Here is a 26,195-nt window from a genome sequence, read left to right as displayed (position 1 = left end):
ATCAGTAAGAACTATAATGAATTATTACAATTTTTATTTTGAGTTGCATGATTTAGTCCCTTCGTAGGTTTAAGGTACCTTTTTGAATGAAATTATATTTATAATATTAAATAAATTAGTGATGCTAAAACACTGAGCTTTGAATATTCATTAAAGATTTGAATACTAGTGTAACAGAAAAAAAAATATATTTGAATATTAAGCGTCAGATTTACAGTAAATTCAAATTAGAGAATAGTTGATATTTTAAAATGCAGTTCTTCAAGCAACTTATACTGAACAAGATAACCAGTAGCCTGCTCATATTTCTCAATCAGTGTTGGTGGATTAAACAACTTTGATCAACATATTAATCATCAACAACAAACAACAACAACAACATATCGTTTATATTTCATCAGTGACAGTGAGACCCAGACAAAGGCAGGAGGGGTGGTGGGCTTTCATTACATTTTCTTTTTCCAGATAGTTTGATGGAACGAGACAGTGTTGACATTGCAGAGCTGCAAATCCTGCATAAAGGTACTCAGTGACAACATGTGGAAGAAGAACTCACCTCAGCCAGAGGAGCAGACGCATTTAAATCTTACAATTCAAGTGTGACAATGCAAAGAACAAAACGATGCGTCCTTCTGAAATAATTTTCAGTGTATTTTCACACACTAATGTACACATTCCTAACCTTAGCTGGCATGTGGTGAACATGCTGCTACTTACCTCAGTTAGTGATTTAGACCAGAACACAAACAGTATGGCTCCAGAAGTTCTCAGACTTTATATGTGGCCTGGTGGAGTGTGTTGTGTGTGTGTGTGTGTGTGTGTGTGTGTGTGTGTGTGTGTGTGTGTGTGTGTGTGTGTTGTGTGTGTGTGTGTGTGGTGTGTGTGTTGTGTGTTGTGTAGATTTAGTCATCTATCTTGTTATAGTTTGGTTTGTTATCTTTTACACTTACTTCAAGATCTTGTTCACTGCAAAGACAGCTAGCAAAGATGCTAAGAAAGCCAGAAACACAATCCTCCTCCATGGGTTTCAGGTGCTGCTTTGTATGGCAACATATGCAGAACCCCTGTTGAAACATGCTCTGCACCTGTGGTTCCCTAAGAATTACACTGACTCCCTCTTTGCTACATATATCATAGTACAGATTCTGCCACGATCCATTAGTCCAATCATATATGGCGTACGAGACAAAACTTTCAGGAGGTATCTGAAAAGGAATCTGTTGTGTACAGTGAGCTCACAATGAGCATCAATTCACAGAAGAGTCAGATTCTAAAAACTTTTCCTCAGTTGAGATGGAAACTACATGTTTGGTCACTGAGGCTGAATTTGTTTTTTTTGTTTTGTTTATGAAGTTACAGCAAAAAAGTTTAACTAATGATGTGTTCAAATCTGGGCTGGGTGTCCAACCTTAACACTACAGATTCTGATTCAAGTCATAATTTTCCTGACACAGGCCTGTTTGTTGAGGATTTTTCACTTGTGTAATATAATTTTTTTTGCTAACCTTTTATATTGTTTTTACTTTACAAACTAAAGATCATTATCATTGTTGATTAATCTGCCAGTTACTTTCTCAATGAATCGTTTTGTCCATAAAATGATAGTAAATAGTAAAAAACTCATATTTGAGACTCTGATATTGTTTCAGGCAAAACACTTCAACACAGAGTTGTGGATGTACTTTAGTCGCAAGTGTTGTCATGTGTTCAAATAAAGCTTTCATTTGATTAAATTGACTTCTTTGATATTTCTGAATTACACACACACACACACACACACACACACACACTCCACCAGGCCACATATAAAGTCTGAGAACTTCTGGAGCCATACTGTTTGTGTTCTGGTCTAAATCACTAACTGAGGTAAGTAGCAGCATGTTCACCACACGCCAGCTAAGGTTAGGAATGTGTACATTAGTGTGTGAAAATACACTGAAAATTATTTCAGAAGGACGCATCGTTTTGTTCTTTGCATTGTCATACTTGAATTGTAAGATTTAAATGCGTCTGCTCCTCTGGCTGAGGTGAGTTCTTCTTCCACATGTTGTCACTGAGTACCTTTATGCAGGATTTGCAGCTCTGCAATGTCAACACTGTCTCGTTCCATCAAACTATCTGGAAAAAGAAAATGTAATGAAGCCCACCACCCCTCCTGCCTTTGTCTGGGTCTCACTGTCACTGATGAAAATATAACGATATGTTGTTGTTGTTGTTGTTGTTGATGATTAATATGTTGATCAAAGTTGTTTAATCCACCAACACTGATTGAGAAATATGAGCAGGCTACTGGTTATCTTGTTCAGTATAAGTTGCTTGAAGAACTGCATTTTAAAATATCAACTATTCTCTAATTTGAATTTACTGTAAATCTGACGCTTAATATTCAAATATATTTATTTTTTCTGTTACACTAGTATTCAAATCTTTAATGAATATTCAAAGCTCAGTGTTTTAGCATCACTAATTTATTTATATTATAAATATAATTATCATTCAAAAAGGTACCTTAACCTACGAAGGGACTAAATCATGCAACTCAAAATAAAAATTGTAATAATTCATTATAGTTCTTACTGATATTGTCTTCTGACACAAATGCACTAATCTGAATCAATTTTACTTTTCTTTAAATTTGACGATGCATCTAAAACATCACAGGTATTGTTTATGTTACAGGTGGACTATGCTACCGTTATGTTGATATGTTGGGGGCTCTTAAAATGAGTGTTGTCTTACAAATATCAATAATCACTGTAAATATTTTTCTCTTCTTATATCATCCTTTCCAGCCTTCAAGAGATGAACGCGTCATCTGCCAATGTGACCGTGGTTTTACAGTATCGAGACTCCTTCACTAAAGCTGTGACCAAGAATGTTATTGTTGTGGTTCTCAGCATCTCCATCAACTGCATCAATGCAGGCCTCATTTACACCTTCTGCAAACACCAGGTCTGATGTGTGAACCAAGCTTTGAGTGTGTCTGATTATTTGCTGCGTGGGGCGTGTGGGCGCATCTTGTTTGGTTTTGTCCCAACTAATAAGTACGAAGTCATGTATCCATCATGTCACTGTCAGTTGCAGTCAGCAAGGAAGGGGTGATAGTAATTTTCATTCATCAAAATCACAATTTCAATGAGTTCAAGTTATTTAGCAGTTAGCTAAGTCAGGTAGCTGTTGTGACAGATACTGAGTGGCTGGAAACTATCATTTAACCTTTGAGTATATGATATGTTTCTGTTTCAAGCTTAAAGCTCAGACCTCAGACGTCCAGAGTTTATAAAGGTCTTCAAATCTGGTCTCCCTTCTCACGTCCATTTCTTCCCACCCTCCAGATCTTCTACACGAATTCTCGGTATATCCTTTTCATCCACCTGGTGGTCAACGACATGGCGCAAGTGACAGTGAGCATCATCCTGTTTGTCATTAGCTACACCATCTACAAACTCAATGTCTCCATCTGTTGCATCTTTGTCCTTCTTGCTCTGTTCACCACTGAAAACACCCCCCTGAACCTGGCCTGCATGGCGGTGGAGTGCTACATCGCCATCTGCGTCCCCCTTCGCCACATGCAGATCTGCACCGTCAAGAGGACTTTGATGCTGATTGGTTTAATCTGGACGACCAGCATGTTGTCTGTTCTCCCTGATCTCTTCATCACCTTGGCCACAGAACCACTGGACTTCTTCCATTCCAGGGTCTTCTGTCTCAGGAAAAATGTCTTCTCAAATGCCCTCATTTTCAAGAAGAGGGACATCACTTATATCATCTATCTTGTTATAGTTTGGCTTGTTATCTTTTACACTTACTTCAGAATTCTGTTCACAGCAAAGACAGCTGGCAAAGATGCTAAGAAAGCCAGAAACACAATCCTTCTCCATGGGTTTCAGCTGCTGCTTTGTATGGCAACATATACAACCCCCCTGTTGAAAGATGCTCTGAGGCAATGGTTCCCTAAGAATTACACTGACTCCCTCTTTGCTACTTATATCATAGTACAGATTCTGCCACGATCTATTAGTCCAATCATATATGGCGTACGAGACAATACTTTCAGGAAGTATCTGAAAAGGTATCTTTTGTGTAAAGTCAGTATATCCTAAGAAACCATTCAAAAGCTAAAACCTCTGTCAACTACAGGATTTAAGAAAAAAGCGGGACTTTAAGCAGAGACAGTTGAAGTGACAGCTATGGCGCCCGTATACATTTTACCATGTTGCTGCAGTAATGGAAATCAAAGATCATTAAGCAACATTTAACTCTAACAACGGCTACTTCTTCAGGAAACTGAGGTCGCTCTGAACATTGCTACAATACGCCTCTTAAAATTACCTGAGAGCTGTTGATATTTGCTTTAGAGACAATTTAATATCAAATGAAGAGTTTGTATAAATCCGTCTGTTACTTCAGCACCACGGACAGCACCATGGTTTTATAAATACACATAAAAAATCAGTCAAGTATCTTTAACAAATATACTCATAATTCATAAAACCACTAATGGTATGATTAAATATAAATGAAATGACAAAAAGTGACAACGACATGATCCAGGTGACGCTGACCGTCATGCTGTTCATCATCAGCTACACCATCTACAAACTCAATGTCTCCATCTGTTGCATCTTCATCCTTCTTGCTCTGTTCACCACTGAAAACACCCCCCTGAACCTGGCCTGCATGGCGGTGGAGTGCTACATCGCCATCTGCGTCCCCCTTCGCCACATGCAGATCTGCACCGTCAAGAGGACTTTGATGCTGATTGGTTTAATCTGGACGACCAGCATGTTGTCTGTTCTCCCTGATCTCTTCATCACCTTGGCCACAGAACCACTTTGACTTTTTTCATACCCGAGTGTTCTGTCTCAGGGAAACTGCCTTTCGTAATCCCCACATTATTAAGAAGAGGGACATCACTTATATCATCTATCTTGTTATAGTTTGGTTTGTTTATCTTTTACACTTACTTCAAGATCTTGTTCACTGCAAAGACAGCTAGCAAAGATGCTAAGAAAGCCAGAAACACAATCCTCCTCCATGGGTTTCAGGTGCTGCTTTGTATGGCAACATATGCAGAACCCCTGTTGAAAACTGCTCTGCACCTGTGGTTCCCTAAGAATTACACTGACTCCCTCTTTGCTACATATATCATAGTACAGATTCTGCCCCGATCCATTAGTCCAATCATATATGGCGTACGAGAACAAAACTTTCAGGAGGTATCTGAAAAGGAATCTGTTGTGTACAGTGAGCTCACAATGAGCATCAATTCACAGAAGAGTCAGATTCTAAAACTTTTCCTCAGTTGAGATGGAAACTACATGTTTGGTCACTGAGGCTGAATTTGTTTTTTTTGTTTTGTTTATGAAGTTACAGCAAAAAAGTTTAACTAATGATGTGTTCAAATCTGGGCTGGGTGTCCAACCTTAACACTACAGATTCTGATTCAAGTCATAATTTTCCTGACACAGGCCTGTTTGTTGAGGATTTTTCACTTGTGTAATATAATTTTTTTTGCTAACCTTTTTATATTGTTTTACTTTACAAACTAAAGATCATTATCATTGTTGATTAATCTGCCAGTTACTTTCTCAATGAATCGTTTTGTCCATAAAATGATAGTAAATAGTAAAAAAACTCATATTTGAGACTCTGATATTGTTTCAGGCAAAACACTTCAACACAGAGTTGTGGATGTACTTTAGTCGCAAGTGTTGTCATGTGTTCAAATAAAGCTTTCATTTGATTAAATTGACTTCTTTGATATTTCTGAATTAATTAAAACTAAATCTACACACACACACACACACACACACACACACACACACACACACACACACACACACACACACACACACACACACACACACATCCACACACTCCACCAGGCCACATATAAAGTCTGAGAACTTCTGGAGCCATACTGTTTGTGTTCTGGTCTAAATCACTAACTGAGGTAAGTAGCAGCATGTTCACCACACGCCAGCTAAGGTTAGGAATGTGTACATTAGTGTGTGAAAATACACTGAAAATTATTTCAGAAGGACGCATCGTTTTGTTCTTTGCATTGTCATACTTGAATTGTAAGATTTAAATGCGTCTGCTCCTCTGGCTGAGGTGAGTTCTTCTTCCACATGTTGTCACTGAGTACCTTTATGCAGGATTTGCAGCTCTGCAATGTCAACACTGTCTCGTTCCATCAAACTATCTGGAAAAAGAAAATGTAATGAAGCCCACCACCCCTCCTGCCTTTGTCTGGGTCTCACTGTCACTGATGAAAATATAACGATATGTTGTTGTTGTTGTTGTTGTTGATGATTAATATGTTGATCAAAGTTGTTTAATCCACCAACACTGATTGAGAAATATGAGCAGGCTACTGGTTATCTTGTTCAGTATAAGTTGCTTGAAGAACTGCATTTTAAAATATCAACTATTCTCTAATTTGAATTTACTGTAAATCTGACGCTTAATATTCAAATATATTTATTTTTTCTGTTACACTAGTATTCAAATCTTTAATGAATATTCAAAGCTCAGTGTTTTAGCATCACTAATTTATTTATATTATAAATATAATTATCATTCAAAAAGGTACCTTAACCTACGAAGGGACTAAATCATGCAACTCAAAATAAAAATTGTAATAATTCATTATAGTTCTTACTGATATTGTCTTCTGACACAAATGCACTAATCTGAATCAATTTTACTTTTCTTTAAATTTGACGATGCATCTAAAACATCACAGGTATTGTTTATGTTACAGGTGGACTATGCTACCGTTATGTTGATATGTTGGGGGCTCTTAAAATGAGTGTTGTCTTACAAATATCAATAATCACTGTAAATATTTTTCTCTTCTTATATCATCCTTTCCAGCCTTCAAGAGATGAACGCGTCATCTGCCAATGTGACCGTGGTTTTACAGTATCGAGACTCCTTCACTAAAGCTGTGACCAAGAATGTTATTGTTGTGGTTCTCAGCATCTCCATCAACTGCATCAATGCAGGCCTCATTTACACCTTCTGCAAACACCAGGTCTGATGTGTGAACCAAGCTTTGAGTGTGTCTGATTATTTGCTGCGTGGGGCGTGTGGGCGCATCTTGTTTGGTTTTGTCCCAACTAATAAGTACGAAGTCATGTATCCATCATGTCACTGTCAGTTGCAGTCAGCAAGGAAGGGGTGATAGTAATTTTCATTCATCAAAATCACAATTTCAATGAGTTCAAGTTATTTAGCAGTTAGCTAAGTCAGGTAGCTGTTGTGACAGATACTGAGTGGCTGGAAACTATCATTTAACCTTTGAGTATATGATATGTTTCTGTTTCAAGCTTAAAGCTCAGACCTCAGACGTCCAGAGTTTATAAAGGTCTTCAAATCTGGTCTCCCTTCTCACGTCCATTTCTTCCCACCCTCCAGATCTTCTACACGAATTCTCGGTATATCCTTTTCATCCACCTGGTAGTCAACGACATGACGCAAGTGACGCTGACCATCATCCTGTTTGTCATCAGCTACACCATCTACAAACTCAATGTCTCCATCTGTTGCATCTTCATCCTTCTTGCTCTGTTCACCACTGAAAACACCCCCCTGAACCTGGCCTGCATGGCGGTGGAGTGCTACATCGCCATCTGCGTCCCCCTTCGCCACATGCAGATCTGCACCGTCAAGAGGACTTTGATGCTGATTGGTTTAATCTGGACGACCAGCATGTTGTCTGTTCTCCCTGATCTCTTCATCACCTTGGCAACAGAACCACTGGACTTCTTCCATTCCAGGGTCTTCTGTCTCAGGCAAACAGTCTTCTCAAATCCCCTCATTATCAAGAAGAGGGACCTCACTTATACAGTGTTTCTTGTTATAGTTTGGCTCGTTATCTTTTACACTTACTTCAGAATTCTGTTCACTGCAAAGACAGCTAGCAAAGATGCTAAGAAAGCCAGAAACACAATCCTCCTCCATGGGTTTCAGCTGCTGCTTTGTATGGCAACATATACAACCCCCCAGTTGAAAGATGCTCTGAAGCAATGGTTCCCTAAGAATTACACTGACTCCCTCTTTGCTACTTATATTATAGTACAGATTCTGCCACGATCCATTAGTCCAATCATATATGGCTTACGAGACAAAACTTTCAGGAGGTATCTGAAAAGGTCTCTGTTGTGTAAAGTCAGTGTATCCAAAGCAACAATTCATGGATTATAATTAAAAGCAAATCAAAAAAGCTAAAACTTCCCTGCAACTCAAAACTGAAATGTGTGTATATGGTATCATTGCCACACTCAACAGATCAGAGGAAGTTACCTCTTCTGTCACTTCAGACTGATGTGGTACAAGTTCTTGTTCAGTGTCCAAACTAATTTTTCACTTCATTGAAAGTCCCTTTGGTTTCATGTATGATTTAAATAAACTTGATGTGTTGTGTTGGGCAGTGGCACAGCCATAACTGAACTTCGAGGTGCGTGATTCTAAGTTTTATTTCAAATTTATTTCAAATGTCCTGATTTTAGCTCTTTTTTAAAAACAGAAGCCTATTTCATGATGATTTTCATCTTCCTTTTTTCGTGGAATCTGCAGCAATCAAAACCACTGCATGGGATATCATCAATGATCATCAATGCTAAAACATAACAAACCAATTAATTAAATCCTGTTACCTATAGATATCAGGTATCAGACAACACTGGCTGAAATACACAGTGCTGTGCAGGAGCCTTTAGATTTGGATGAGAAAATTAAAAAGTTGAGTGAAACACTGAGTTGATACTTTCAGTCATTTTCATAGGAGCTCAGGGGAGGTTGTTAAACCATATGATGGGTGGGAGGGGAGGGGGCGGGGCAGTATCACATGAAAAAATGCAAGTCAGTTGCATACCTGAACTATTATGTGACGACGCACACACACACACACACACACAGACTCACACTCACACAATCGATCTTGTAACTGGCAGATTGAATTAAAATGTATTGTTAATTAGCCAATTAGGTTTTTCTATTCATCCTTGTTGTCACCCAGACCTCTTCATTAGCCCAGCCCACAAGCCAATGTTCTAGGCTAGCCTTGATGCAAATAGTATATAACCTTGCTCTAAATGATGACCTGCAGACAGAATTGTACCACCCTGTTGTGATCGTCTGTCTCCACTGCGCAGTGAATCAAACTCATCTGAACCAGCCGCTGAATTTGGACCTGAAGGAATAATATTCATCAACATCACACTGTTTTCTTTTATTTCATTACATGAGTTTATATGTATTAATTTCAGTTCCAGTGAGTAATATAATGACTTTTAGATTTTAGATTGATGCCCTGATCGTCAGCTTGGGGTGACTTTGTCTCTAATACAGAATTGATCTTCACAAATTTTAACTCACCACACAGTTTCTTCAATGTCCAGGCATGTACCAAGAACATATATTAGTCTATTTTCAAAGCTTTTGATCTGTTTGATTGTGAAACACATGCAAACTAACTTTTTTCACATCTATCCGTGTACAGGGCAAGAAACAGTTTGATGTTAAATACTAAACTTTCCTTACAAATCAGTAGGCTGTTGGACCAGCTATGTGTAACTTCAAACATAACTTTACTGTGAACATGATCTGGGAGTGATGCACCAGACAAGTTAATTCCAAAATATAATTAAGATACAAACTTAAATTGACAGGTGTAAGTCTTTCCTTTGTTACTGTTGAACGACTAGAAAGATGGAAGAAGAAGAACAGACACTTTTGTCTCTTTCGGTGTTAATGCTGCAGAATCTTTTCACCACATGGATTAGATTTGAATTATTTATGAGCATACAGTATTTAGCTTGCTTTATTTCTGTCATCAATGTCTTTCACTCTCTATTTTATCCAAATGATGCATCAGGTCAAACCTTCTGCAGCAGTGTTTTCATCACTGTTAGTTAGTTATGAATAGAGATGGTGCAGCAGAGCAAGGCACAGAGGAAACTTCAGAGTGAAACTTGTTTCAACAAGAGGTTGGTGTTGCCTTTGCACTCATAACAAACTTTTGATCAGCTGGTTCAACAGGCTGCTAACCCTGAACAGACACACTGGTATGAATAACAATGACAGATGCAACACTAACATTAATTAACTAACCCTCATGTAGCAGCTATCTACTTTACCTTTTAACTTAAAATAACCTTTTTGTGTTTGTTGTAATAACAAACTTTCCACAAAGTACATTTTACACACTGAACTGAACCTCTTAGAACAAGTAACCACTGCTACACACAACATTTAGCACAGACTAGATGTTTACTGAGAGAAGGTGCAAATTCAAAGCTTGAATCTTGAGATCTGAAGAATCAGTAATGATCAAATTATTATGCAGTATTTTGATTTACTTCAATCAGAAATATAAAACATGTCAGATTAGTGATATTAGAGCACTGTGTTTCATTCAGTTTATTATCTTTAAAAGCATTTATCTTGCCAATGTACAGTAAGCAAAGCAATGAAATGAGGATCGGACTCAGCAGCAGGAGAGACTGTGCAAAACCTGAAAAAAAAAAAAAATCTCAACAATATTAATAGTATTATCTTTTCTCTTCTGTTAGGCTGAACTTCGGCTTTCAAGAGGCTTTCATGAATGTGTCGTCTGCCAATGTGACAGTGTCTGGTCGGGAAGCTGATTCCTTCTCTAAAGCTCTGACCAAGAATGTGATTGTTGTGGTTCTCGGGATTTCCATCAACTACATCAATGCAGGCCTCATTCACACCTTCCGCAAACACCAGGTCTGATTTTCCTTTATTGACATGCTGCCAATGATAATGAATTTATTTAAATGCTTGGTAAAAAAAAAAAATAATTACAAATTGTATTTATATCATCATCAGCTCTTCAGGAACCACAGACATACACTGAAGAAAAATGTTAAAGTAGACTTTGTGATGTCACCCCTGCCTGTCCAATATGAAAGTACAAAGAGGAAGACCTATTACTGTCATAAGTGGTCATTGTTAAGTCATGTGCGTTACTATTCAATAAAAACAACATTAAGCTTTAGATTTAGATTGTCAACAAACAGAAAAAAGATGAGGTTGAGGTCTCGCTACAGTCTGTCGCTGAGGAGAGTCAGAGACAGATCTGATCACAGTGTGGACAGAACTGAGATAAGGGAAACACTTAGTAAGACCAGGTAGAAATAAGGCCCATGGACCTGAGGTCAAAAACATGAATCTATATTGGCCAAAACTGAAAGAATATCCCTGCTGTTTTTTTCTACCTCTTTCTCCCCTTGCATGTACTATGTTTCCATCCTCCAGATTTTCTACACAAATCCTCGGTATATCCTTTTCATCCACCTGGTAGTCAACGACATGACGCAAGTGATGCTGACCATCATCCTGTTTGTTATCAGCTACACCATCTACAAACTCAATGTCTCCATCTGTTGCATCTTCATCCTTCTTGCTCTGTTCACCACTGAAAACACCCCCCTGAACCTGGCCTGCATGGCGGTGGAGTGCTACATCGCCATCTGCGTCCCCCTTCGCCACATGCAGATCTGCACCGTCAAGAGGACTTTGATGCTGATTGGTTTAATCTGGACGACCAGCATGTTGTCTGTTCTCCCTGATCTCTTCATCACCTTGGCCACAGAACCACTGGACTTCTTCCATTCCAGGGTCTTCTGTCTCAGGCAAACAGTCTTCCCAAATCCCCTCATTATCAAGAAGAGGGACCTCACTTATACAGTGTTTCTAGTTATAGTTTGGCTCGTTATCTTTTACACTTACTTCAGAATTCTGTTCACAGCAAAGACAGCTAGCAAAGATGCTAAGAAAGCCAGAAACACAATCCTCCTCCATGGGTTTCAGCTGCTGCTTTGTATGGCAACATATGTGGCCCCTCAGTTATTAAGGGTCGTGCAGCAATGGTTCCCTAAGAATTACACTGACTCCCGCTTCGCTTACTATATTATAGTGCAGATTCTGCCACGATCTATTAGTCCAATCATATATGGCGTACGAGACAATACTTTCAGGAAGTATCTGAAAAGGTATCTTTTGTGTAAAGTCCGTATATCCTAAGAAACCATTCAAAAGCTAAAACCTCTGTAAACTACAGGATTTAAGAAAAAAGCGGGACTTTAAGCAGAGACAGTTGAAGTGACAGCTATGGCGCCCGTATACATTTTACCATGTTGCTGCAGTAATGGAAATCAAAGATCATTAAGCAACATTTAACTCTAACAACGGCTACTTCTTCAGGAAACTGAGGTCGCTCTGAACATTGCTACAATACGCCTCTTAAAATTACCTGAGAGCTGTTGATATTTGCTTTAGAGACAATTTAATATCAAATGAAGAGTTTGTATAAATCCGTCTGTTACTTCAGCACCACGGCAAAAAAGTTTGGTTGAGGTGGACTCGTCCCTTCCAGTGAAATCATGAAAACATCATGTGTGTTAGCTGTTAGCAATAGCAGTTGTGGTGTATTTGTTAAACCATTTGATGGGTGTGAGGGGATGGTATCAAATCAAATGCATACCTGACACTGTATAATGTGACGGCACATAAATAAACAGACTCACATTCACACAACCAACCTTGTAATTGTTGGCACACATGCACACCCATCTATCACCTGTGTGCACACAATATCTTAACATGCAAACACACACCCCTGAATCCTGGGATGTGAGTTTAATTCAGCTCATATAAAGTCAGAGACATTATGTTGGTGTCTTCATGTAGATGCATTAATTAAGGTAAGTATCAGCTACTGTACACTGTGGTTACATATGTGAAATTTGACTCATGTTTTCATCAGTAAATTCCTTTAGCTTTTGATTCTGTATTATAATCAGCTACAGTCACCAGGTCTCTTGATTGTTCAGAATTTACATAAAATGCAAAGACAACAAACATGGGTTATAAGGACACAGGCCTGTTTGTGAGTTTTATATTAAATGACAATGTCAAATGTGATGATTCCTTCCTGTTGCAGAACTTTTTACATTTTCAGTTCCTTCATTCATATTTCTAGAACACCGTTCTGACTCTGTTGGATGAGACAGGAAGAAATTCTGTACAAATGAAATGTAAACTATTTTTAAAGCCAATGTTGATGCTGTTTTAAAAAAAAAAACATGGTTACTTTCCTGGTCACACTGTTTTTCTTTCTTCTTTAATTACATCAGTTTAAACTTATTAATTTCAGTTCCAGTGAGTAAAATAATGACTTTTAGATTTTAGATTGATGCCCTGATCGTCAGCTTGGGGTGACTGTGTCTCTAATGCAGAATTGATCTTCACAAATTTTAACTCACCACACAGTTTCTTCAATGTCCAGGCATGTACCAAGAACAGATATTAGTCTATTTTCAAAGCTTTTGATCTGTTTGATTGTGAAACACATGCAAACTAACTTTTTTCACATCTATCCGTGTACAGGGCAAGAAACAGTTTGATGTTAAATACTAAACTTTCCTTACAAATCAGTAGGCTGTTGGACCAGCTATGTGTAACTTCAAACATAACTTTACTGTGAACATGATCTGGGAGTGATGCACCAGACAAGTTAATTCCAAAATATAATTAAGATACAAACTTAAATTGACAGGTGTAAGTCTTTCCTTTGTTACTGTTGAATGACTAGAAAGATGGAAGAAGAAGAACAGACACTTTTGTCTCTTTCGGTGTTAATGCTGCAGAATCTTTTCACCACATGGATTAGATTTGAATTATTTATGAGCATACAGTATTTAGCTTGCTTTATTTCTGTCATCAGTGTCTTTCACTCTCTATTTTGTCCAAATGATGCATCAGGTCAAACCTTCTGCAGCAGTGTTTTCATCACTGTTAGTTAGTTATAAATAGAGATGGTGCAGCAGAGCAAGGCACAGAGGAAACTTCAGAGTGAATGTATTTGTATTATTACTGTTGATGTTGTATTTACTGATATCTGAACTAAGCTTGGGCGATATCCAAAATTTAATCACTAGATACACTGCAGCCCCAATATAGCATTATATCTTAAATTATTGGGGTTTTTTATATAATCACATAATCATACTACTGTATTTTATTGGAAGCAGGACAGACTGTGCAAAACTGCAAAATACTATCTTTTCTCTTCTGTTAGGCTGAACTTCGGCTTTCAAGAGATGAATGTGTCGTCTGCCAATGTGACAGTGTCTGGTCGGGAAGCTGATTCCTTCTCTAAAGCTCTGACCAAGAATGTGATTGTTGTGGTTCTCGGGATTTCCATCAACTACATCAATGCAGGCCTCATTCACACCTTCCGCAAACACCAGGTCTGATTTTCCTTTAATGACATGCTGCCAATGATAATGTATTTCTGTATATGTTATATTTATATCATCATCAGCTCTTCAGTAACTTTCAACAGTACTTCAACAAATTTCCACTCCTTGATCTTGATGCTGACAATGCACTATCAATCATGTATGCATGTATGTAGACAGAGCAGTGGCACAGATAAAAACCCCATTCAGGTTTGGCTTTGATGCCTGAATATCCTACCTGAATCAATACAATCTCAAGTCAATGCATTTACACAGACCTCAAGCTGTCCAGCAAAAACTATAAGTAGTAGTAGCAGCTGGAAAGTCTTTCCTCACAAAAAATGATTTACAAATAAATGACACCCTTTCATTGCATTGTTTCCTTTGATGTAGGCACAATGCCACATTTGTTGAAAAGTCAGCCAGCCCCGTCTAACTCATTTGTATCGAGGTCTGATCACAGTGTGGACAGAACTGAGATAAGGGAAACACTTAATAAGACCAGGTAGAAATAAGGCCCATGGACCTGAGGTCAAAAACATGAATCTATATTGGCCAAAACTGAAAGAATATCCCTGCTGTTTTTTTTCTACCTCTTTCTCCCCTTGCATGTACTATGTTTCCATCCTCCAGATTTTCTACACGAATCCTCGGTATATCCTTTTCATCCACCTGGTAGTCAACGACATGACGCAAGTGACGCTGACCATCATCCTGTTTGTCATCAGCTACACCATCTACAAACTCAATGTCTCCATCTGTTGCATCTTCATCATATTTACTGTGTTCACCACTGAAAACACCCCCCTGAACCTGGCCTGCATGGCGGTGGAGTGCTACATCGCCATCTGCGTCCCCCTTCGCCACATGCAGATCTGCACCGTCAAGAGGACTTTGATGCTGATTGGTTTAATCTGGACGACCAGCATGTTGTCTGTTCTCCCTGATCTCTTCATCACCTTGGCCACAGAACCACTGGACTTCTTCCATTCCAGGGTCTTCTGTCTCAGGCAAACAGTCTTCCCAAATCCCCTCATTATCAAGAAGAGGGACCTCACTTATACAGTGTTTCTAGTTATAGTTTGGCTCGTTATCTTTTACACTTACTTCAGAATTCTGTTCACAGCAAAGACAGCTAGCAAAGATGCTAAGAAAGCCAGAAACACAATCCTCCTCCATGGGTTTCAGCTGCTGCTTTGTATGGCAACATATGTGGCCCCTCAGTTATTAAGGGTTGTGCAGCAATGGTTCCCTAAGAATTACACTGACTCCCGCTTCACTTACTATATTATAGTGCAGATTCTGCCACGATCTATTAGTCCAATCATATATGGCGTACGAGACAATACTTTCAGGAAGTATCTGAAAAGGTATCTGTTGTGTAAAGTCAGTATATCCTAAGAAACCATTCAAAAGCTAAAACCTCTGTCAACTACAGGATTTAAGAAAAAAGCAGGACTTTAAGCAGAGACAGTTGAAGTGACAGCTATGGCGCCCGTATACATTTTACCGTGTTGCTGTGGTAATGGAAATCAAAGATCATTAAGCAACATTTAACTCTAACAACGGCTACTTCTTCAGGAAACTGAGGTCGCTCTGAACATTGCTACAATACGCCTCTTAAAATTACCTGAGAGCTGTTGATATTTGCTTTAGAGACAATTTAATATCAAATGAAGAGTTTGTATAAATCCGTCTGTTACTTCAGCACCACGGACAGCACCATGGTTTTATAAATACACATAAAAAATCAGTCAAGTATCTTTAACAAATATACTCATAATTCATAAAACCACCAATGGTATGATTAAATATAAATGAAATGACAAAAAGTGACAAAAATGTATAATTTCGATTAACTCTTTAACGTATCACAGGGTACAACAACTCAACTTTCTCATGCATGATACATATGGATCTTTCTTATGAAACAAAGCATGTGACACTATAAGTATCTTTGTTGCATTTCTGACACAGTCAATTCAACACATCAGAGGAACATTCAAGGTACCTAACCTGTCACATTTTTATAACCTAAGTCCAATTTATGTTGCAAGTTTTTTTGTACTGTTTCACACTAAATCTTGGGTTGTTTAAAATTACTTTTCAAAGTAACCTTGGTATTCATGAATGAATTGAATAAACAGTTTTTTTTATAATTTGTATTATTTGCCCTTTATTTATTGAACTTAAAAATGTCAGAAAGCCAATAACAGTACTTTTTTGAATTAACATGTTTGTAAAGGCCTGAGCTGGACTCAAACCCAGGCTGCCGCAGCAAGGACTGAGCCTTAATGGTGTGCGCTGGTGCCACCGTGAGAGGGACATTTTAAAGTTGAAACATCTCTGTACTGTTTCTTGATAGTTATCATCCAACATATACACTAATACCCATATTTCTGTGAAAAGCAATTACTAGCTGACATATTGGCCTTGACGATTTATTGGTCTAGCTCCAATATGAGGGTGTGTTTCAAATCAGCGGCACACACACATACCCAACGCACTGTCTTTATATAAACTCTTGCAAAAGCACGACGAAAGCAGATCAATCTCAGAATCTAAATTCATTGTCTGAGGTCAGTATTAAATCGTTCACTTCACTTGACTGTTTCTAATATATCAAATGAAATAGGCTTTAATATTTGAGTTTGTTCGTTCTTAGACTCTATTATTAATACTGTGTATTGTATTGCTTCTGCTTTTTAAAAAAAGTTCATCGGCTGCTGACATGAATTTCACACCTGAGGCCAACAATTTGACGGAAGCTGTAAATCACCTGGACACATTAATTACAGCCGTTGGCAGGAATGTGACTGTTGTTGTCCTCGGCATCGCCATCAGCTACATCAATGCCACCATGGTCCACACATTCAACAAACATCATGTGTGTATTTTATTAAATCCCCTGGTTTTTCTAGTTAATGAAAAAAACAAAGAGGGGGTAGTTTAGAGTTGAAAACAGCTATCCCATCTTTCTCCTTTTCTTCTCTCTCTTTTCTGCTTCTTACAAACTGGTGCTTTTAAAAGTTGTTTTACAATGTGATGGGATTCAAGTTAGTACAAAATGTTTTTGAAGTCAGCTGGTGTGTTCAAACTTCTTTGTTCCACTTTGTCATCGGATTCCTCCGACCTACTGCTCAATATCATATGTACTTTGAGCATTTCCCACAAATAAGAACTAGAAAGGTAAAACCTTTCACTTTCTCTCTATGGAGACACCATACAGTCCAGTGTTCTTTATTTACTCTATGACATTCTCTTCCAGTAGGTATAGTGTCTGTTTGATGAAGTGACCAAAATAAAAAAATAAAAAATAAAATAATGGTGGCAAAACAGAAAACAGAAACAGCCCAAGCCTGAGGTCAATTAAATAAAACCTAGTAATGAGTCTTAGGAAAATTGTGGTAGGTACAGTAATGGTTTTGGAAACATTGAATGTAGTTTAAGGTTACAAATAACAATTATTTTCATTATCAATAAATTGTTTTGTCATAAAAAGTAAGTAATTCCCCAGAGTCCAAAGTGACATGTTCAAATCTCTTGTTTTGTGTGTAAAATCCAAAGATATTCAATGTACTAACTTAATAGTTCCACTAGTTACTACAATGAAGAAAAGCAAGTTTACAAATTTACTATTATATGAGTTTAAAGTGATATAAAACTGAGAAAAACTAAATAAAAATCCTCATACTGGAGAAACTGGAACCTGAAACTAGTTGGTATTTGTGCTTGAAAAATTACTGAAACAATTTATTGACTAATCATAATTAGTTTTAATGTAGTTAGAGGTTTTCAATACACTGTTGTCTAATTGTAGATTTGTACAACACAGATCTTCAGGGTGAATGCTCGCTACATCCTTTTCATCCACTTGGTGTTCAACGACATGATCCAGCTGACAACCAGCATTTCTCTCTTCATCTTCACCTACGCCTTCCACTCCATCTACGTCTCCGTCTGCATACTCCTCGTCTTGCCAGCTACTCTCACCACACAAAACACCCCTCTGAATCTAGCTTTTATGGCAGCAGAGTGCTACATTGCTGTCTGCGTTCCTCTCCGCTATAACTACATATGTACTGTCAAAAGAACATATATTGTAATTGGCATAATTTGGGCGATGAGTTCACTTTCTGTCCTGCCGGATGTCTTCATCCTCCTGGCTACTGAACCTCTGGAGTTTTTAAATTCAAGAGTGTACTGTTCCAGGGATACTGTGTTTAGGAGCACCTACAGTCTAAAGAAGAGGGACACATCCCACATACTGTTTCTGGTAGTGGTTTGGCTCACTCTGTTCTACACTTACTTCAGAATTTTGTTTGTGGCCAAGGCTGCAAATGCAGATGCTAAAAAGGCAAGAAACACTATCCTGCTTCATGGTTTTCAGGTGCTGCTGTGTATGATGGTCTATGTGCGGCCTATGTTACTTCAGCTTCTCATATACTTGTTTCCAGGAGGTGTTAGATCCATAAAATTTGCTATTTTTACTACAATCGAAATCCTCCCTCGATTTGTTAGTCCTATTGTCTATGGGCTACGAGACAGGACTTTCAGGAAGTACTTCAAAAGGTACCTCCTATGTACAGTAACCATAAATATCCATCGAAAGACAACACTAAATGTGCCATCGTAATATAGCTCTAGAATGTATTTGTTTTACATTTATGATACCACTGATGTAGGGCTTTTTTATCGAAATATGACAATTTGTGAGAAATATTTGAACTGTAATGACTTGTTTGAATTACAACAGAGCATTTGGACTAGTTTGCCTTGTGGTGCAGCAGAGGGGGCTTTTAAACTCACTGTATGCCCTACTGACCTATCAGAACACTAAGCTAATAATAAAAAAAAAAATCACAGAAGCATCTGGGAAGCAGTGTGTGGAAGTATTTGAGGTTCTGCAGCTCAGATGACAAAATTACTGAAAAAGCAGCGGCCTTTACCTACTCTCTACAACAACTATAAATCTGATGACTTACCTGCAAGCTACAACCAAGGAGGCGCTGCTGAGGCACCATCAATTCACTCATACAATTAAAGATGATGATATATCAAAACATTATGTGTTAGCTGATATAGCCAAACCCAACCTGTCCTGTTTAAAGATGTTTTTGTCGGAGCTGCAGTATAGTGAAATACTTTTTCTAGTGACCTAAACTGCAACTAGCTAGAAAATAAATAAAGCACTGTTTTGTTTATAAATAAAAATAAATGTTTTGGTCTTTAGATTTGAATAAAATTTGTTAATTCGTTTAATTAAATTGTGGCAATCCTTCCATTTTAAACACCTACAGATCTTTGTCAAACTTAGTGAACCTAGTAAATGGGCAGATAAAGAAAATTGTTTATCTTAAACAATAAACAATTTGTTTTCTTGTTTTACAACAATCATTATATTGTTTTATTTTATGTTTAAGTTGTTTTATAATTCAGAGATATATATTTTTGTATTCTTGTTTCAGGTATAAGCGATGCTGCCACGAAACAGTCGTTCAAGTTATATTTGTATTATTATACGAAAAACAGTGAAATGAGGGACAAACTGCTTTTTTATTTCGATATTTTAAAAAATGTTGCAAATGGTCGGAAATATCACAATATTTGATATTAATGAATATGGGCCCAAGCCTACCAGCTAATGAACATAGTGGAGCATAGAGCAGCTACAGAGTCAGACATTTCCCTCAGGAGATGGTAGAGATCAAAAACAGAGATCAAAGAGAGGGAGTCCTAGACTTTTTGTTTAAATGTTAAATAATAAAGCATTTTCTTTTTCACTTGTCATTGCTATATTCTTATTCTTTGCTATTGCTTGCTCTTTAAGAAGCCAATTGATCATGGTTCAATCAGCTTTTACCTTCCCTTATAGACCAAGGGAAGGAAAAGGATAGAAATAACGGGATGGTGACAAACAATGTATCTAAGTGATTCAAAACAATGAATGGTTTTCCAAAGCAAGTAGGAGTATTTTAATTTCTTCCCTTAAAATCAAAAGAATATTCACTGAGCTCATTAAACTGTTCACACATCTAAAAAAAATACATACCTACGTCACACACACACTGTGGGTGTGTTTCAAGACAGAAATGTGCACACATGCTCTCTGAACCTGCTGTATAAATATTCTTTGCTTCAGACAGAATTGTCATGTTATGGCAGATTAATCTCCAGATCAGAATCCATCACCCGAGGTCAGTATTGAACTGTTTACTTCACTTCACTGTTTCTAAATTCATTCAACATGAAAGCAAAGTCTCAATATGCAAGTATGCACGGTTGTGAGGATGTTTGTTTCTAAATGATATTTGCAGTATTTTGTCATTATATGTTGTCTGTCTTTTCTTTTGAGACAAGTTCATCGGCTGCTGACATGAATTTCACACCTGGGGACAATAATGTAACGATGGCTTTGAATTACCGGGACACATTTGTTGTGGCTATTGGCAAGAATGTGGCTGTTGTTGTCCTCGGCATCACCATCAGCTACATCAATGCTACTATGGTCCACACATTCAACAAACATCATGTGTGTAAAATAGTATTGCTACAAAACAAAAAGTTTATTAGTTAAAGGAAGGAATATTAGTGTACTATGTGTATGATATATATATATATATATATATATATATAGAAACCATTCTCCACTCCCTTCTCTTCTTTTCTTTCCTCTCTTCTTCTGCTCTTATAACAAACAGTTGGTTTTAAACAGTCTATAACCATGTTGGAATTCTTTTTTGCATTAACCCTTTATTTTCTAGCACCTGTAACTTGCTTTATGTTCTTAACTTGAATACCAAAGGGTCTAAACATGAATTTAGCCGACAGCCTGAGTGTGAAAAAAAAGATGAGTAATTATTCAGTTTGAACCTTCAATAGCTTTTCTTAACAAAATTACTAAAGTGCAGCCATCCCTTCTATCTTTTAGTGAGTATGCACCGATGTCTGCATGCAAGACTGACAAAAGAACACCAATATCACATGACCACTAGTAAAGGCTCAATGTGCTTCATACTTAGTAAATCATTGTTTCTTCATATCACTGCAGATACACTACTGTTCTCACTCGGTTGTTTTGTAAGCAACACATGCACATAAACTTTAACATCACTTTGTGTGATCATGTTATAGTCAATTGATCGGGTCGTTCAAATATTTCTGGAACTGCATTTAATGGTACTGTCATAGTGGTTTAAGATAAATATGGATGACACATGACGCTTAAGTCCATAAGCAAAAAAGGGGAATACTTTTTTGTCATTATTGTTAGAACTATTGGGGTGAGTGTAATGACATGCTTTTTGTATGTAGGCAGAGATGAGTAATATACTGTAATCTAACCCCTAATCCCTGATTCTGCTGTTCAATACAGATCTTCAAGATGAACCCACGTTTTATCCTTTTCATCCACTTGGTGTTCAACGACATGATCCAGCTGACAACCAGCATTTCCCTCTTCATTTTCTCCTACACCTTCCACTCCATCTATGTCTCCATCTGTTGCCTCCTCATCTTGCCGGCCATCTTCACCACACAAAACACCCCTCTGAATCTAGCTTTTATGGCAGCAGAGTGCTACATTGCTGTCTGCGTTCCTCTCCGCTATAACTACATATGTACTGTCAAAAGAACATATATTGTAATTGGCATAATTTGGGCGATGAGTTCACTTTCTGTCCTGCCGGATGTCTTCATCCTCCTGGCTACTGAACCTCTGGAGTTTTTAAATTCAAGAGTGTACTGTTCCAGGGATACTGTGTTTAGGAGCACCTACAGTCTAAAGAAGAGGGACACATCCCACATACTGTTTCTGGTAGTGGTTTGGCTCACTCTGTTCTACACTTACTTCAGAATTTTGTTTGTGGCCAAGGCTGCAAATGCAGATGCTAAAAAGGCAAGAAACACTATCCTGCTTCATGGTTTTCAGGTGCTGCTGTGTATGATGGTCTATGTGCAGCCTATGTTGATTCAAGCTTTCATATACTTGTTCCCAAGAGGCGTTAGTTCAATAGCATTTCTTTTGTTTATTATAAACCAAATCCTCCCTCGCTTTGTTAGTCCTATTGTCTACGGGCTACGAGACAGGACTTTCAGGAAGTACTTCAAAAGGTATCTGTGTACATTAAACAAGCGTCCAAGTGTATGAAACAGATCAAAACAATTGGTAATGCTAAGCCCAGCTTCAGAAAACAAGCATGGGGTTGAATCACACAATCAAGGAGAGGGTTTGCAGATTGTTAACTCTAGAGTCTCATCCAGACGACTGTGATTAGTAAAATAATGGTCCATCACTACACTGTATGAAGTGTCTGATGAAACTGTCCAGCCTCACGAGATGATAACGGATAAGTGTCAGTGTGTATCTGCTGTAGGCTGTTATGGTCCCCATCTGATACTAGTGACAACCTATTATCATATTGAATGCAGTGATCAGAGATCCCAGCTAAAATTTGATTTTGAATTTTTTCTGCCACAGACGTCATGGCCTCTGAAGTGATCGAGGGTAAAGTTAATCTCACTGTAATATCAGCTACCTTGCCTTCACCCAGACATTATCTTTTTTATTTATTAATTTTTGGTTTTAGTTTATGGTTCTGCTGTTAAATTTTAAAGATGAATGGAGAGAGAAAAAGGACATTTTTTATTAACCTGGCCACTATGTTTTCTTTGCAATGAAAATATTTTTTCATTATAACCATTTCATCTAAAACATACATCTCTTTAAATTAATATGGATTAATTAAATTTACGTTTTCATTAAAGAGATGTGATTGTTCCATTAAAATTCATTTATTAAAAATTCATCTGTGTTTAATTTAGTTTTAAGACCTAATTTCAGCACTATATGTCATAGTCAGGGTTCCTCAATAGCTTTGCCATGCATGAGAACAAATCCCCAGCGATACATCAGTACTACTGTCTCTTAGTACTCCTATATGGAGGACAGACTATTAGATGAAACATTTTCCAAGGGCTAAAACTCAATTATTATTATACTCCTATAAATATTGTTTTTTCTTCAAAGGGACACAATGGCCATTCAACTAACTCATTTAGATTAAGGGGAATTTTAAAGCTGCTCTGTGGGGTTTTCTTGGAAAAAACAAAACTAGTGTGTCATTCTCTTCACTGCCTTTGCTGGTGTATTACTGTATATTATTGCCATCTGTGTATCATAGGACTAGTATAAAACCATTGGTAGGACTAGGGCTGGGTGATAAGTTTTAATCAAATTTTTTTTAATAATATTATTATTGCAATATACATTTAATACCATTAATGAGTAAGAAAACACATTCAACATATTTGTGAGACCTCAAGAATGATTTTAAGTAAACATCACACTAAAGATCAACATGCAGAGTGGTACTGGCAGTTGTATTTACTTTAATGCGGCACATATAAATAAAAAATAAAAAACCTGCTTCTGTACCCATCTGTGACTCAAAGTATAGCCACAGCCTCAATTGTGCGTGATTTTAAGTCTTAATACAATTTAAATGAGTGAGTTATATTAAAATTCACCCCCTGTACAGTTGTCATGAAGGTGGAAATTGACAATACCTCTATTGGCAGATCCTCAGCTGTGAGTAGCAGTGCATTTATTTGAAAGCAGAATGGAGAACAAAACCCATTTATTCACAGTTTCTATTGCTTAGCCACAAACTCAAACCTTAAAGTTATTAGATTTGAATGAAGATATCAGGCTGATGCCGTGTTCACACATTGGGTGTAGATGAATTAGAAAACAGTCCTCCAGTTTCTGCCCAAAACTGATGATTTAAGTGGATCAGCTGCACTTAGTTAAAGCATCTGGTTGTGAAAGTCCATAGCTTTGTGGGAAAGCCTGTATTTTTTTATGTATAATTATGACAGGTGGTGAAGTGGGGCAGATATTAGAATGACATCATCTCTGACATTCTGCATCACTCTCCTTATATAAAGCCATCAAACTCATTTCAAACTCATTTCATGTCTGGTGAAAGTGCATAGTGAAGAGCACTATCTCAGGTAGGAAAGTTTTTGTTATCAGACTGTATTGGTGCATTATTGTATTTATGTTGTTTATACCACTGCAATCCTGTTTAACTGTATATGCATTAAGTGCTCCATTACAGCACTTCCTGAACAGTCCTAAACTGTTTATATCTCTAATGCAATTCAACCGCTACTTTAGACGGTAACATTTTATTCAAGAGAAAAACTATTCGTCTGAAAAGAAAAAAAGGAAAATAGCTGTTAATTCTTATATTTTTTAAAAACGATAATTTTGCATCATGATTGCTGTATGTTATCAATGTTGATATATATTTAAGGCCTGTGCAAATATCGTTATGTAAATATACTGTGTAGGTACTGTACAGTTTTTGGGTGAACACTTTCACTATAAAAAAGTAAAGATAAGTTGATTTGTTTTACATTTACTTTATTCTCTGTGAATAGTTGTCTTGAATAGTTGTCATGGTGTTATTGCAATAGTGGGAAAAATAAAAAATAACTCCATATTAAGAACACATGAAAAGTTTAAATTTGCAATACAAATTTGAACATAACATTGAAGTATTTTTAAATGTTCCCCTGTAACAGAGGCTCACAGGATCCTCAAATTGTCTCCATGAATTCCTCATCTTATAACTATAATGTGTCGAGCGGTCTGAGTTATCGAGACTCTTTGAGCACAGCTGTAGCCAAAAATGTGATTGTTCTGGCTCTTGGCCTTACCATCAACTACATCAATGGTACACTGATTCATACCTTCAGAAAACACCAGGTCAGAACCCTTTCTTATTGTGTTTATTATCATTATCAAAATTATTGTTGATATTATTATTATTGTGATCATTATTTATTCAACTATCAGTGATTATTGGCAGAAGAAAGATGTAACAAACATGAGATGCTTTAATTGACCCATTCCTTTCTTTTCTTCTCCTCCCTTTCAGGTATTTTATGTGAATCCTCGTTACATCCTATTCATCCACCTGGTCTTGAATGATATGATCCAGCTTACAACAACAATCAGCCTGTTTGTCTTTAGTTATGTCTTCTATAAAATTAATACTTCCTTCTGTTGCCTCATCATTACCTTTGCTGTCTTCACCACCCTCAACACTCCATTAAATTTAGCTGTCATGGCAGTGGAGTGCTACATCGCTATTTGTTTACCACTGCGACACGCTGAGTTCTGCACCATCAAAAGAACATACACTCTGATTGCTTGGATCTGGGCCATGAGTGCAGTTTCGACCCTGCCAGATGTGTTTATTGTTGTGGCAACAGAACCTGTGCAGTTATTTTATTCCACAATTTTTTGTGAGAGGGATAACCTGTTCTCCCACCCAATAAGTTTAAAAAAGAGGGATGTTTCCTACATTATTTACCTAATTGGTGTTTGGCTCACGCTCTTCTTTACTTACTTCAAGATCTTCTTTGCTGCTAAAGAGGCTAAAGAGGCTAAATCTAGAGATGGAGATGCAAAGAAAGCCAGGAATACGATCCTGCTTCATGGCTTTCAGCTACTGTTGTGTATGCTAACCTATGTAGCCCATGAGGTAATAAAGGGTCTGTTGTACTGGTTCCCTAAACATTTTGCACATGTAGTCTTTGTTTGTTATATTATGATCCAGATGCTCCCCAGGTTTGTCAGTCCTATGGTGTATGGGCTACGAGACAAGACATTTAGACAGCACTTGAAAAAGTATCTGCTATGTACAGTGAGGCCGAGCATCAAACCATGAGCTACAGTGAAATTCATGTTGCTGCACAAGATAAACCAACTAGATACATACAGTTTAAACAAAGCATTTCCATTGTACATAAACTAAGAACAAATACATTCTGACTTTTCAGTGTAAGTTCACAACATTGTGGTTTGATGAATTCAGATACTGTCCCTGCACTATGTTTTTTTTT

At 37.4% G+C, this 26,195-nt stretch overlaps 7 protein-coding genes and 1 pseudogene across 7 annotated transcripts; all 8 read left to right on the top strand.

Annotated features, from left to right (window-relative positions):
* The first annotated feature begins 2,802 nt into the window (after positions 1-2,802).
* LOC111224396 (G-protein coupled receptor 39-like) lies at positions 2,803-4,103 on the top strand. The gene is made up of 2 exons (XM_022748863.1): positions 2,803-2,952; positions 3,336-4,103. The coding sequence occupies exons 1-2, from the start codon at positions 2,803-2,805 to the stop codon at positions 4,101-4,103; spliced, it is 918 nt and encodes a 305-aa protein (XP_022604584.1).
* Positions 4,104-4,524: 421 nt separating this feature from the next.
* On the top strand, positions 4,525-5,262 carry LOC111224395 (annotated as a pseudogene).
* Positions 5,263-6,892: 1,630 nt separating this feature from the next.
* On the top strand, positions 6,893-8,459 carry LOC111224393 (G-protein coupled receptor 39-like). The gene is made up of 3 exons (XM_022748861.1): positions 6,893-7,042; positions 7,426-8,184; positions 8,442-8,459. The coding sequence occupies exons 1-3, from the start codon at positions 6,893-6,895 to the stop codon at positions 8,457-8,459; spliced, it is 927 nt and encodes a 308-aa protein (XP_022604582.1).
* Positions 8,460-10,611: 2,152 nt separating this feature from the next.
* On the top strand, positions 10,612-12,060 carry LOC111224376 (olfactory receptor 51E1-like). The gene is made up of 2 exons (XM_022748846.1): positions 10,612-10,761; positions 11,293-12,060. Exons 1-2 carry the CDS (start codon positions 10,612-10,614, stop codon positions 12,058-12,060), a joined length of 918 nt encoding a protein of 305 aa, XP_022604567.1.
* Positions 12,061-14,138: 2,078 nt separating this feature from the next.
* On the top strand, positions 14,139-15,680 carry LOC111224377 (G-protein coupled receptor 39-like). The gene is made up of 2 exons (XM_022748847.1): positions 14,139-14,288; positions 14,913-15,680. The coding sequence occupies exons 1-2, from the start codon at positions 14,139-14,141 to the stop codon at positions 15,678-15,680; spliced, it is 918 nt and encodes a 305-aa protein (XP_022604568.1).
* A 1,330-nt stretch (positions 15,681-17,010) lies between these two features.
* Positions 17,011-18,915, top strand: LOC111224392 (olfactory receptor 52E8-like). Its single transcript, XM_022748860.1, has 2 exons — positions 17,011-17,166; positions 18,115-18,915. The coding sequence occupies exons 1-2, from the start codon at positions 17,011-17,013 to the stop codon at positions 18,913-18,915; spliced, it is 957 nt and encodes a 318-aa protein (XP_022604581.1).
* Positions 18,916-20,655: 1,740 nt separating this feature from the next.
* On the top strand, positions 20,656-22,428 carry LOC111224391 (olfactory receptor 52E8-like). The gene is made up of 2 exons (XM_022748859.1): positions 20,656-20,811; positions 21,655-22,428. The coding sequence occupies exons 1-2, from the start codon at positions 20,656-20,658 to the stop codon at positions 22,426-22,428; spliced, it is 930 nt and encodes a 309-aa protein (XP_022604580.1).
* Positions 22,429-24,897: 2,469 nt separating this feature from the next.
* LOC111224389 (olfactory receptor 52A5-like) lies at positions 24,898-26,020 on the top strand. The gene is made up of 2 exons (XM_022748858.1): positions 24,898-25,053; positions 25,226-26,020. Exons 1-2 carry the CDS (start codon positions 24,898-24,900, stop codon positions 26,018-26,020), a joined length of 951 nt encoding a protein of 316 aa, XP_022604579.1.
* Positions 26,021-26,195: the final 175 nt, after the last annotated feature.

This window comes from Seriola dumerili, unplaced genomic scaffold, assembly GCF_002260705.1.
Source record: "Seriola dumerili isolate Sdu_G_001 unplaced genomic scaffold, Sdu_1.0 BDQW01000133.1, whole genome shotgun sequence".
NCBI lineage: Eukaryota > Metazoa > Chordata > Actinopteri > Carangiformes > Carangidae > Seriola > Seriola dumerili.
This window is presented reverse-complemented; position numbering and strand designations above follow the sequence as displayed.